This window comes from Schistocerca cancellata, chromosome 4 (assembly GCF_023864275.1).
Source record: "Schistocerca cancellata isolate TAMUIC-IGC-003103 chromosome 4, iqSchCanc2.1, whole genome shotgun sequence".
In the NCBI taxonomy this organism is placed as follows: domain Eukaryota; kingdom Metazoa; phylum Arthropoda; class Insecta; order Orthoptera; family Acrididae; genus Schistocerca; species Schistocerca cancellata.
The window spans coordinates 45,092,622-45,105,876 of NC_064629.1; the positions used below are offsets into that span (position 1 = coordinate 45,092,622).

At 39.8% G+C, this 13,255-nt stretch overlaps 1 protein-coding gene across 1 annotated transcript in view; it reads left to right on the forward strand.

Annotated features, from left to right (window-relative positions):
- LOC126183218 (histidine ammonia-lyase-like) overlaps positions 1 to 13,255 on the forward strand; it is a 262,464-nt gene that overhangs the window by 117,974 nt on the left and 131,235 nt on the right. Inside the window, 2 exon segments of the mRNA XM_049925000.1 lie at positions 5,621 to 5,648; positions 5,755 to 5,829. Of these exon segments, the coding sequence (XP_049780957.1) occupies positions 5,621 to 5,648; positions 5,755 to 5,829 (103 nt within the window).

Sequence of the window (13,255 nt, forward strand, 5' to 3'; positions counted from 1 at the left end):
ATTGATAGACTTGTTGGGTGTCCTCCTGAGGAATACCGTGCCAAATTCTGTCCAATTGGCGCGTTAGGTTGTCAAAGTCTCGAGCTGATTGAAGAGCTCTACCCATAGCGCACCAGACATTCTCAATTGGTGAGAGATTTGGCGCCCTTGCTGGCCAAGTTAGGATTTGACAAGCACGACCTGTTGGGTTGCCATTCATGAACAGCATTCCTGGGCGTGTTTTCCAACAGGATAACGCTCGCCGGCATACTGCTGTTGTAGCCCAACATGCTCTACAGAGTGCCGACATGTTTTCTTGGCCTGCTCGGTCACCAGATCTATCTTCAACCGGGAACATATGGGACATCATCGGACGACAGTTCCAGTGCCATCCACAACCAGCATTAACTGTCCCTGTATTGAACAACAAAGTGCAACAGGCACGAAAATCCATCCGACAAACTAACATCCAGCACCTGTACAACACAATGCACACACATTGGCAAAGCTGCATTAACCATCCTGGCAGTTACATCAGTTAATGGACCAGCATTTCACGTTTGCAATAGTTTACCTCGCGCTTACATTAACCTATGATCGTGCAATGTTAATCGCTTAAATATGTTATCTAGACAAATGTGTTTTCAAAATTTCATTACTCTACACTAATCGTCTTTTGATGCTGCGATTTTTTTCCGTCAGTGTATTTAAAGGGGAATTGTTGTTACCAAAAATCACGAAACAATATTAACCAGTTTACTTCAAATTCTTACACGATACTCTAATAAACGTTTAGACAGACACAAGCTACACATGTATATATTAGGTTGCTAACAAAAGCCTCAAAAATTTCTTGACTTATTTTCTTCCCATTTTTACATGATACTCTAATAAATGCGCAGACATATATATGCTGCATATCTTTAATATATATGTGGTATATAAGTATATGCATACTGTACAAATGGGAAAGGTTGTTAGCAAAAAATCTCGAAAAGTTATTGAGCGAGTTTGTTCAAATTTTTACACAATCCACTAGTAAACGTTGAGATGGACACAGACTACATATTTTTAATCTGTATGGCATATAAATGTATATACTATATAAAAAGAAATGTAGAAGGCAAATATCTCGGAAAGTTCATGACTTAATTACTTCAAGTTTAGGGCCTATACACCATACTCTAATAAGCGTTTGGATGGGCATAGGCTATATATTTTTGTATATGATTCATAAATAAGTATACATAATATATAAAAGGAAAATTTTGTTAGCAAAAATCTCAAAAAGTTCTTGACCAATTCATATTTCTACACAATACTCTAATAAACGTACTAACAGACATAGGCTACACATTTTTGATGTACATGATACATAAGTAATTTATATACTATATATACTATATAAAAGACAGGCATTGTTACCAAAAATCTCGAAAAGTTCTTGCTCAATTTATTTCAAACTTTTCTCACAATAAGCACTAAGACACAGGATCATCAAATATGCTTGTGACATGGAGGGGGTCTTTCCAGAAAACCTGAAAGGACGATGCAGGAGAATCAGAAAATTACAGACCTGTGAGTATTTTAGCAACAACAGCAAAGATCGTTGAACGTATTCTGTACAACAGGTTGATGAGGTTTTTCATAGCACACAAAATATTACCCAGAAGTCAACATGGTTACCAGAAAAATTAGTCCACCACTGACTACTATGTGCTAGAGGCTTTTGACAAGGAAGAAACTACAACAGGGGTATTTTTTGGCCTATCTGAAGCAACTGACCTAGTAAAACACGAACTACTTCTGAAGAAATTAGAATCCTTTGGGATCAGAGGTACTGCACTTCACTTGTTGAGACCCTAGTTGACAAACAGGTATTAGAAAGTGGAAATATTAGATGAAAAAGGAAATAAATTTTGTTCAGATACAAAGGAAATTACACATGATGCGCCACAAGGAAGTGTACTTGGGCCATTACTCTTCATTATTTATGTAAATCCAATGGCACCCAAAACAAGACAAGGCTTTATGCTGATCATACCAATATTGTAATGAAGGCTGCAAATTTAGAAGAATGTGCTCTAAATGCTGAAGGGGTTCTTTGTTATCTTGATAAATGGTTTTTCAATAATAGATCAGTACCAACTTACAAGAAAACCAATTTTATCTGTTTTAAAAACAACACGACCAAACAAAATTTGTTAGAATTAAAAGTTAATGGCAACAGACTTGAGGAAGTGAAAATTCAAAATTTTTGGGTCTCCTCATAGATGACAAAATGACATGGTCAGAGCACATCAGTATCGTACACCATAAGCTCAACTCGGTTTGTATTGCTATCAGGAAGTTAAGTGAAATTGCCAACATGGAAAACCTGATAAAATATTACTACGCACAATTTTGTTCCATTACGTCCTATAGGATTGAACTTTGGGGGAGTGCATTAAATATGAATAAGATCCTTATTATACAGAAAAATGTCATCCGCATAATGACAAGGCAAAAGAGGTGTACTTGTAGACCAAACTTCAAGGAACTGAACATCCTAACAGCAGTAAATCTCTACATCTACAGAATTCTAACACTCACAAAAAACACAGCAATCTCTACCAAACAAATGAACAGGTACACCAACATGAAACCAGGAATTGCTGGAAACTAAGGATAATTCAGCATCAAACCAGCTGATATGAGAAAGGGATTACATACATAGAAAGACACCTCTGTAACTGTCTTACAAACGTCATCACGCAAATAGAGAAATGAATGAATTTAAAAACTGTATTAGACAAATATTGACGGGAAATCCATTTTATTCAATGCAGGAATTTTTTGACCAAAACAAAGTTATGAATAAATGAATGTATGATTATAAACTTTTATGATTATAGACTGACATGATTATAAACACTTATGATTTTAACATGTAATATTATTAATCTTTATTTTAGTATTAATTTGTAAGTATATAGTAATTTTTAACTATATGCACAAACTTTAATGAACTCTCAACTTTAGTGTATAGGACTGTTCAGCTGGAGAGAGGCTACTTATTTTTTACATATATATTTCATATTAATATACATGTAGTATATAAAGAGGAAACGTTGTTAACAAGAATGTGGAAAAGATTTTACTAATTGACCTCAAATTTTCACACGATACTGTAACAAAATTAGGACAGCCTATATATATGATCTATAAGGGAAATGTTTTAGCAATAATGTCAAGCAATATGCTCTACAGTGTCTCCGTTATCATCAGAAGGGTTTTGGAAACTCCATGTTGTGGTACTGAAGCACATGCAAAATTTTTGTGTACGTAAAATCCGGTCTTAGGTGTAAAATTAGTTTTGTCTTATTGGCCTACTGTAGCAGGAAAAAAACGGAACCAGAGAAGAAATGCACAAAAAAGGATAGTACGCTCCTGTTTTAAACGACTCTGACTGAAAACTGGAGTACCAGTTACCTCATCCTACATTCCTCAGCACCTCTAAAAATTTTCACAAAAATGTTGGCACGATACGCTGTTTGTATTAGCGCTTTTTTATGCTGTGAAAGAATGAGACAGAGGCAGCTGGAAAGAGACGGAAAAGTAATAAATACTGGGAGATAGTAGATAGTGGTTGTAAGTAATAAATACTGGGAGATAGTAGACAGTGGTTGTGGTATAGAAAGAGCGAAAGAGATAAGTCCATTGTGAGAGAGAGAGAGAGAGAGAGAGGGACACAGTGGCAGTGGAACACATTCTACATCTACATCTACATTTATACTCCGCAAGCCACCCAACGGTGTGTGGCGGAGGGCACTTTACGTGCCACTGTCATTACCTCCCTTTCCTGTTCCAGTCGCGTATGGTTCGCGGGAAGAACGACTGTCTGAAGGCCTCTGTGCGCGCTCTAATCTCTCTAATTTTACATTCGTGATCTCCTCGGGAGGTATAAGTTGGGGGAAGCAATATATTCGATACCTCATTCAGAAACGCACCCTCTCGAAACCTGGCGAGCAAGCTACACCGCGATGCAGAGCGCCTCTCTTGCAGAGTCTGCCACTTGAGTTTGTTAAACATCTCCGTAACGCTATCACGGTTACCAAATAACCCTGTGACGAAACGCGCCGCTCTTCCTTGAATCTTCTCTATCTCCTCCGTCAACCCGATCTGGTACGGATCCCCCACTGATGAGCAATACTCAAGTATAGGTCGAACGAGTGTTTTGTAAGCCACCTCCTTTGTTGATGGACTACATTTTCTAAGGACTCTCCCAATGAGTCTCAACCTGGTACCCGCCTTACCAACAATTAATTTTATATGATCATTCCACTTCAAATCGTTCCGCACGCATACTCCCAGATATTTTACAGAAGTAACTGCTACCAGTGTTTGTTCCGCTATCATGCAATCATACAATAAAGGATCCTTCTTTCTATGTATTCGCAATACATTACATTTGTCTATGTTAAGGGTCAGTTGCCACTCCCTGCACAAAGTGCCTATCCGCTGCAGATCTTCCTGCATTTCGCTACAATTTTCTAATGCTGCAACTTCTCTGTATACTACAGCATCATCCGCGAAAAGCCGTATGGAACTTCCGACACTATCTACTAGGTCATTTATATATATTGTGAAAAGCAATGGTCCCATAACACTCCCCTGTGGCACACCAGAGGTTACTTTAACGTCTGTAGACGTCTCTCCGTTGATAACATTTGATGGTGACAGAACATTGCACGGAAAAGAGTGAAGGGACCGGCGCGAGTGGACGAGGAATAAAGAGAAGGAGAAAGTGGAAGTGGCTGAAAGCCAGTGATGACAGAACGACAGTCAGAAGAGACAGCATCTGTGGGAAGAAAGAATGAGAGAGTAGCAGTAACAGAGAGCAAGAGGGAGACAGTGGTAGTGAAAGAAGACATAACGAAGGAGACTGTGGATTTGAGAGAGGAGTCACAGACAGTTACAGAGGCACAAAAACATATTGAGTTGAGCTGAATGAGTGAGTGAGAATTGGCACGTGTGAGTGGTTGGGTATGAGTGACATACGACGATGGACAAGTGGCTGTGAACGAATAACAGTTAGGGGAGCTTGTGGGGGTGAGATGTGAGTTACATGTTAAAAAGACTGCGAGTACGATCGCATGCCAAAAATTTCTGAACGTGTTGAGGGTAGAATGAAGCTGCTGGTACCCCACTTTTCAGTCAAAGTCTTTTAAAAAAAGTAGCATACAGCCTTTTTGCGCTCTGATAGGAGCATTTTTCCGCTGGTCTCTATGCATCGTGAACATAGTTTGCGTGCTATACATTCTGTGCCAGCGCCTTTTCTTGAAAACTGGTAGTGCGATTTTGTTCAGACGAAGTGCGTTCGAGGCAGTAGTAATGAATGGAATGATCAACCTCACATTACCTAGAATATGCTGGAAAATGTAGGAAACGTGGTCAACTTCAAAACTTCAGATGCTAAGACAGTCCAAAAGTAGAACTGAGATCAACCCCAAATCTTCTTAATTTAAGTTGTGCATTACTGGTGATTCTGTAACACAGTGGCGACTTCTTTTAAATGGGCAGTTAATGCAGTGAAAGAGGTGAGAGTTAAAGAGAGACAGAAAAAAGTTTGACAATAATTTTCCTTAACAAGTATCAACAGACCAGCGAAGTTCACCCCTCCTGAAGAGGTAAGTAAGATCGCCAAATAAACAGTGACTTGTTCCATTGTATGGTTAATTAAATGTGTCAGATCTTTCTAACAGCGGCATTACAAAAGTAATTATTTATTTCCAGTATCTATACCTGGACGGCTCCAGTTTATCCATAAACGACTTACGGTCACTAGGCAAAGGACACTTCAAAATAAAGGTGAGTGCAATGCATACAGAAGCAGGCGATTCATAACTTACCGAATTACGATTTCAAGGATTAAGTTGTGATATTTTCCGTCTGTGCGCTCTCTGTCTTATTTCTTTCACTTGTAAGTTCATCTTAGTTCCCCTCCATTTCCGTACGTATTTTGCTGTAGGAAAGCTTACTGCAAAGAGCAATTTTTTTAAAGAAAAACCTCTACTATTCATGGGCATGTTCATCAACACACCACCAGTGCCAGCTGCCATCCTGGAACTTTTCCTGTTGCATCAAATTTCCGATATCACCTCTTCTTGTCTGTAACTTACTCAGAGTTCTTAGCCAGTCCTGATTCAACATTTTGTAACATCATCTTTTCAGTCTTGTCGTTTAAATCAAACATCGAGCCGAAACCTATATTATTCACTGTCTTATTTTGTGTTATTGTTGTCAGTCGACGTGGGCTCCAAGGCAATAGATAGTTTGCTTTGAACTTTTGGTGGAAACAAGAAATAAATGTTATCCAATCTAAAAACCGAAAAGAAGTACAGTTTTGTGCGTATTCGAACAAATACACTAGAAGACGAAAGAAACGACGCAGCACCAAAGAATAACCCAAATGGGACGGAAATCAGTCGATGTGATGTACCTGTACAGTCAAGCAAGTGATTACAATTTCAGAAAAACTGGATGATTTCTTCAAGAGAAAGGGCTTCACAAATTTAGCAAGTTGGTCTACCTATAGCACTCATACAAGCAGTTATTCGGCCTGGCATTGGTTGACAGAGTTATAGGATGTCCTCCTGAGGAATATCGTGCCAAATGCTGTCCAATTGGCGCACTAGATCGTCAAAATCCCAAGCTCGTTGACCCTGCCCATAATGTTTCAAACTTTGTCAATCCAGAGACCTTGCTAGCCAAGGAAGGGTTTGGCAAGGATGAAGATAAGCAGTAAAAATTATCACCGAATGCAGGTGGGTATTATCTTGCTGAAATGTAGGCCCAGGATGGCTTGCCATGAAGGACAACAAAACGGGGCGTAGAATATCGTCGATGTACTTCTGTGCATTAAGAGTGCCACAGATGACAACCAAAGGGGTCCTACTATGCAAAGAAATGGCACCTTACCCTGTGCCTTTCATTTACATCTTCTTTGGTTTCACTTCTGTTTTAATCCAATATCTAGCACCTTTCAGCCATCTCCATTATGTTAAGGCCTGTGAGAGGAGTGAGGTGGGAGTGAGTGAATGAGTGTCGTTTTATAGGTTTTCTCCTCACTGCATGACAACAATTTTAGTCATTCTATCCACATTTGTTTTTTTTTTTAAATATGTGTAAGGGCGCTTATAACCTCGGCATTGGGTACCTGTAAGCTCCAAACACACACACACACACACACACACACACACACACACACACACAAAGAAATGGCATCCTCAAGCATCATTCCTGGTTGCCGAGCTATATGGCAGGCGACAGTCAGGTTGGTATCCCACCGCTGTCTGGACGTCTCCAGACATGTCTGAAGCCTGGAATCTCAGTGACTTCGGTAGAATTGTCTTCAGTGATGAACCTCGCTTCGGACTGAACCCCAACGACCAGCGATAAAGTGTCTACAGTCAACCCAAACAGCAGTGGGTTACCAAACTGACTATCACCCGCCATATGGCAGGTCAACCAGGACCGCCATTTTATTTCATAGCAGGCCCCTTCAGTTGTCATCTGTGGTACCGCTATACCACAGCAGTACATCGACGACATTCTACCCCGTTTTTTTGCCCTTCGCGGCGAGCCATCCTGGTCTTACATTTCAGCAAGATAATGCCTGCCTGCAGGTGGCGAGAGTTTCTACGGCTTGTCTTCATTCCAGCCAAACCCTGTCTTGGCCAACAAGGTCACCAGATCTCTCTCCAACCGAGAACATTTGGAGCATTATGGGCAGGGCCCGCCAACTACCTCTGGATTTCAATGATCTAACGCACAAATTGTCTAGAATTTGGCACGATATCCCTCAGGAGGATATCGAATAACCATCAATCAGTGCTAAGCCCAATAACTGCTTGCAGAAGAGCCAGAGGTGTACCAACACATTATTGACTTGCTCAGTTTGTGAATCTCTTTCTCTTGTATAAACTATGCAATTTTTCTGAAACTGTGATCATCTGTTTGTCTGTAGATGTACGTCATATCTACCGATTTCTTCCCATTTTGATAATTTCTTTGTGGTGCGTCGTTTTTTCCCCTTAGAATGTGAACCAGACATCGATCCAAAGGCTGATTTTTGTGTCACTTTGCATTATTAGGATGGGTTTCGGAGGAAGTAATATGCTCTATGTCTACATCAGTACTAAAAATGGCTGTGAGCACTATGGTACTTAACATCTGAGGTCATCAGTCCCCTAGAACTTAGAAATACTTAAACATAACTAACCTAAGGACATCACACACATCCATGCCCGAGGCAGGATTCGAACCTGAGACCGAAGCGGTCGCGCGGTTGCAGACTGAAGCGCCTAGAAGCGCTCGGCCACAACGACCGGCACATCACTACTCTGCAAACCACTGTACAGTGCATGGTAAAGGGCAACTGGTACCTTCATTTGACGCTTTATTTTCTATTCCACACATGAAAGGACAGCAGATAAAAATGCTTGTCTGTAGCCCCGCGTACATGCTCTTGTCTCGCTTATATCGTTCATACAATGATTCGACGAGGAATACCATCGAAACAGAAAATATTTTTACCGCATCTCTCGAAAATAGGTTCACTGAACTTTCCCCATAACTTCGATTTTATAGCCTATAGCCTTTCTTGAAAAGAACGTCACCTTTCTTCCGTAGATTCCCATGTAAGATACCTATGTCTCTCTAAATTTCTTGTACCAGCTGAACTAATACGTTGCATATCTGACAGCACGCATTCTATCGACCCTCTCCTTTAATCTCCCCTGATAAGGATTCCAATCACTCGAACAGTACTCGAGAATAGATCACTCAAATGCTTCGCTTGCCAGTAGTCTCCTTGCACATGTTGCTCACCTTCCCAGAATTGTATCAACACATTCAAGGCTTTCGTTTGTCCTCCTGACAACCGATTCTGCTTATTCATTCCACATAATGTTTCGTCCAAAAAATATGCACAACGTGTAAATATTTCGAGATGAGATTTTTGTCAAGTTATAGTGAACAATGTGGTCAATTTTATTATGTACGCCACAAATTTTAACATTTCTTGTTGCCGAATTATGTCACTGAATTTATTACAGCAAATTAAATTGGCTGAAGGGTTGACATGCAATTAACTACTTCATATCATCACCTGACAGAATCAGTGTTACATGCAGGTGTGTGCGGCTGATCCACAGTCTGTGCAGCGTATGTACCTTCTGTCAAGTCGTGTGGTTTTGACTGACAGCTGGCAGCCATCCTCTGCTGTGTCCCATAGTTCTTTGGCGGCAATCTAGGCTATCTGAGCTCCTCCTCCCTTCCATATTCCCGACCCAGTCTCTTCCCACATAAACTGCTGTCTGGCAGCAAATGTGGTCTTAAAGTCGTCGCATCTATTGTCTGTGAGGGTTGTCGTACAGATTCAGTATCAGTGTAGTACTTGAAAGCTGGGGTCAGACGAGGAATGCACAATTGGATCTTAAAAGACACAAGCATCAGACTGTAAGTAAGGTCATTGAAATGAAATGAAAAATTAAGATGTTGCTACATGGCAACAGACTTTGTAATGAATGCAGTAATCTGACTCAAAGTCTGAAAACTGAGCCCCTAATATGCTGACACGCCTCCAGATAGCAAAGTCAGAACACTTTGTGTGAAACAGTATGCAGGTCACTTAGCATGACACCTGATTGATCTGTCTGACGAAAAGAATGCCACTCAATCCTCACTGCTCAATAATTGATAGTTTTCACTGAGACCTCATTTCTCACTCACTGACTGTCTAGTCTCACGCCTGTCCCTATTCAACAGCTTGTTTGTTTTCCCCCAAATCTGTTATTGGCAGGCTCAATTAGCAACATCTCCCAATGAACGACATAAACTGCTTAACGATACCTCCCAGTCTTCATGCACAAACTCTAGAACTTCGCTCTTGTGAGTCAAAAAGTCCATTGTTGATGGATGGCATGAAGCATGGGAACTTCTGCATCACTTTCACACAGCCTCCTAGTTGTGGCACCTCCCAGCATTGGCTGCTGATTCCCTAGCAGATTTCAAACCAGATGTTCATGTAGAAACTGCTAAGATTTCCTTCTACTGTTTATCTGCATTGCTTAGTTGTCGAGATGCTCAAGGGTCCCCAGGCATCCAGGTGCTCCCATTACAAACACGAGGGTTCGTTGTCAGGCAGGAGCCAACTAAGCAATGCAGATAAACAGTAGAAGGAAATCTTAGCAGTTTCTACATGAACATCTGGTTTGCAATCTGCTAGGGAATCAGCAGCCAATGCTTCCAAACTTCACAGAAGCTCTCCTGCAGACCTCGCAGAACTAGCACTCCTGGAAGAAAGGATATTGCGGAGACGTGGCTTAGCCATAGCCTGGGGGATGTTTCCAGAATGAAATTTTCACTCTGCAGTGGAGTGTGCACTGACATGAAACTTCCTGGCAGATTAAAACTGTGTGCTGGACTGAGACCCAAAGTCGGGACTTTTACCTTTCACGGGCAAGTGCTCTTCTATCTGCCAGGAAGTTTCATATCAGCAAACACTCCACTGCAGAGTGAAAATTTCATTCTGGAAACATCCCATAGGCTTTGGCTAACCCATGTCTCTGCAATATCCTTTCTTCCAGGATTGCTAGTTCTGCAAGGTCTGCAGGAGAGCTTCTGTCAAATTTGGAAGGTAGGAGACGAGATACTGGTGGAACTGAAGCTGCCAGGATGGTTCATGAGTTGTACTTGGGTAGCACAGATGGTAGATCACTTGCCCATGAAAGGCAAAGATCCCGAGTTCGAGTCTCGGTCCAAAACACAGTTTTCATCTGCCAGAAAATTTCATATCAGCACACACTCCACTGCAGAGTGAAAATTTTATTCTGATTTCTTTCTGTCTTATAAATTGATACACATCTGAATTTAAATCCTGTTTCTCATTGTCACATCTCTATTTCTTAAGAGTTTTACCATTTAAATTTTCAGTTCATTAACATATTCCACAAAACTATCACAAACTAGATTTTTCAGATTTCACAGTGTAGCCTCTAGCTGCTTTACTGTAATCACCAATAAAGTGAGAAAATATCTTTCCTCATGCCAACCATGAGTTGAGTCAGGCCCATTCAAATCATTGCAAATAATCTCTATTGTTTCTTTTGCTTTGCTTCCATTGTTTTCAGAATGAAATTGTGCATTTTGTTTGCAGTACAAACTTACACTTCATATATTCTAATTCTAAATTTGTTGGCACTTCTTCTGCTAACTGATGTTTACTCCATATATTCAAATAGTTAAAATTTACATGTCCAAGTGTACAAAGCCATTTTTCCTTTACTGAAATGCTATTCTTACCACTGACAATATTTTCATTAATCCCTTTCCTGTAAATTTTTCTTGTCATTTTATACAGCCTATCTTCTTTCAAAGCAATTGCAAGTAAGTTATTTTCTTTATCAAAAACCTCGGAAATATTGCCTACAGATACAGTTTTGTGTTTTTCTGCTACTATACCGTAGCTAATGAAATTTCTCTTCATGCCTTTGATGTAAAATGCATTTTTCATTTTGGCTGGATTCATGTTGTTATAAACTATAATATAACTAATTATATTTCTTACTTTTGTTGCTTGCAAAACTTTACCATCCACAATTTTCACAGTCACGGGCTCTTTTAAGGTTATGTGCTCAGAAAAATAATGTTCATTATTAACAACACGATCTGTGCAGCCTGTAGCCAATAACCAATCAGTTTGTACATTTTTACTTAACTCAGCATTATTACACGCCACTGTAGATTGTACCTCCATTATAAAACTGCTCATACCAGTTCCATTCTGTTGAAATCCTCCGTGTCCTGGGTGATGACTGCCTCTTGAACCATGTTTACTCTGATACACATGACCGTTGTTGCTGTTCCTGATGAACTGATCACATTGCCTATGTTGCCAACTACTGTGACCACCTCCTCGAACTGTCTGCCACATGTCCATGAATCTCTTCTTGTTCCTGACTGGTGGCAGGCCCTCTCAAAATGTCCTTGTTTGCCACGTCTGTAACACAACTATTTCTGATAGCCCACACTGGTTTTCTTTAAAGCATGAAATGCATTCAATTTTATACTTTCACTTTCACCTTACTCTTTTAAACCCATCATCTGATGTTTACTTTTAACTTATTCAACTGTCTGATCTTTTTTCAAAACATCAGTCAGGTGCCCGATATAGTTCAAGGACTCCAGCAAGGCTCTCAAACTGTTTTTTTAGTTTCTCCTTTTCCATCACTTTCACACCTGCTAATTTTAATTCATTCACTCTTTATTGAGAAATACTGAAGAATGTTGCTATGTCACTGCGTTCATTTTAACCTCAGTTTGTCCAACTTGTTTCTGCACACAATTTGTAATGCTGTTGATTCTTTGGAGTATAATTCATTGAAATTTTTCATTATCTCAAATGTAGTGTCCTTAACACTCATGAATTCAAGCTGCTTCTTTGAGATTGCTCTGTATGTGTAATTCATTGTAGTGAGATAGTCCTCATCCCAAGTATCTGCCTTGTATGTGCTTATTTTCACTCTTGAAGCCACTGTATAGGATTTCTTTGTTTTCAGACACATTTCCATTCTCCATTTACAGTTCCTATAGTCTTCTCCATCAAACACTGGTGTCTTAATGTCTGTCACACCCAATTGCACAAAGAACATTTTCGAATAACAATCTCCTTTTTAATTCACAAACCAATCACTACATTTCTGAATGAGAGTACTCTTTTTTACTTTAAAGCTGTGACTGTTACCGTGCTAAGAATATTTATTTAGAAAAAGGTAAATGCAAATATAGCTGTCTTTACACAGTGAACACATTCATTGCACAGAACTAACCAACTAACTGTTGCGAAGTAAAAATATAATACTCATTGTTGAGATCCCTACCAACACAGTCAATACTATCAATATCAATGTACCACACTCCAACAATTATTATGATTGACATAAAGAATGGTCAAAATTTTGACCTTAGGCATTGACATACAGATTGAGCGATTCCAGACAGACAATACTGCTTACTAAATTTTATCTAGACTTATAGCAAGAGAGGCAAGTGTCAGGAGTCATTGGTGTTTTCTTGTAGTCCTCTTACTTTTAATATACCCCACAGATAAAATTCCAGAGGCATTTAAACTGGTGAATGTGAAGGCTATTTTGTGGTTCGAGAACAACCAATCCAATGAAGTCCAATTATTCAGTTAAAAAGGGCTGTAAGTGAAACGTCCTGGCAGATTAAA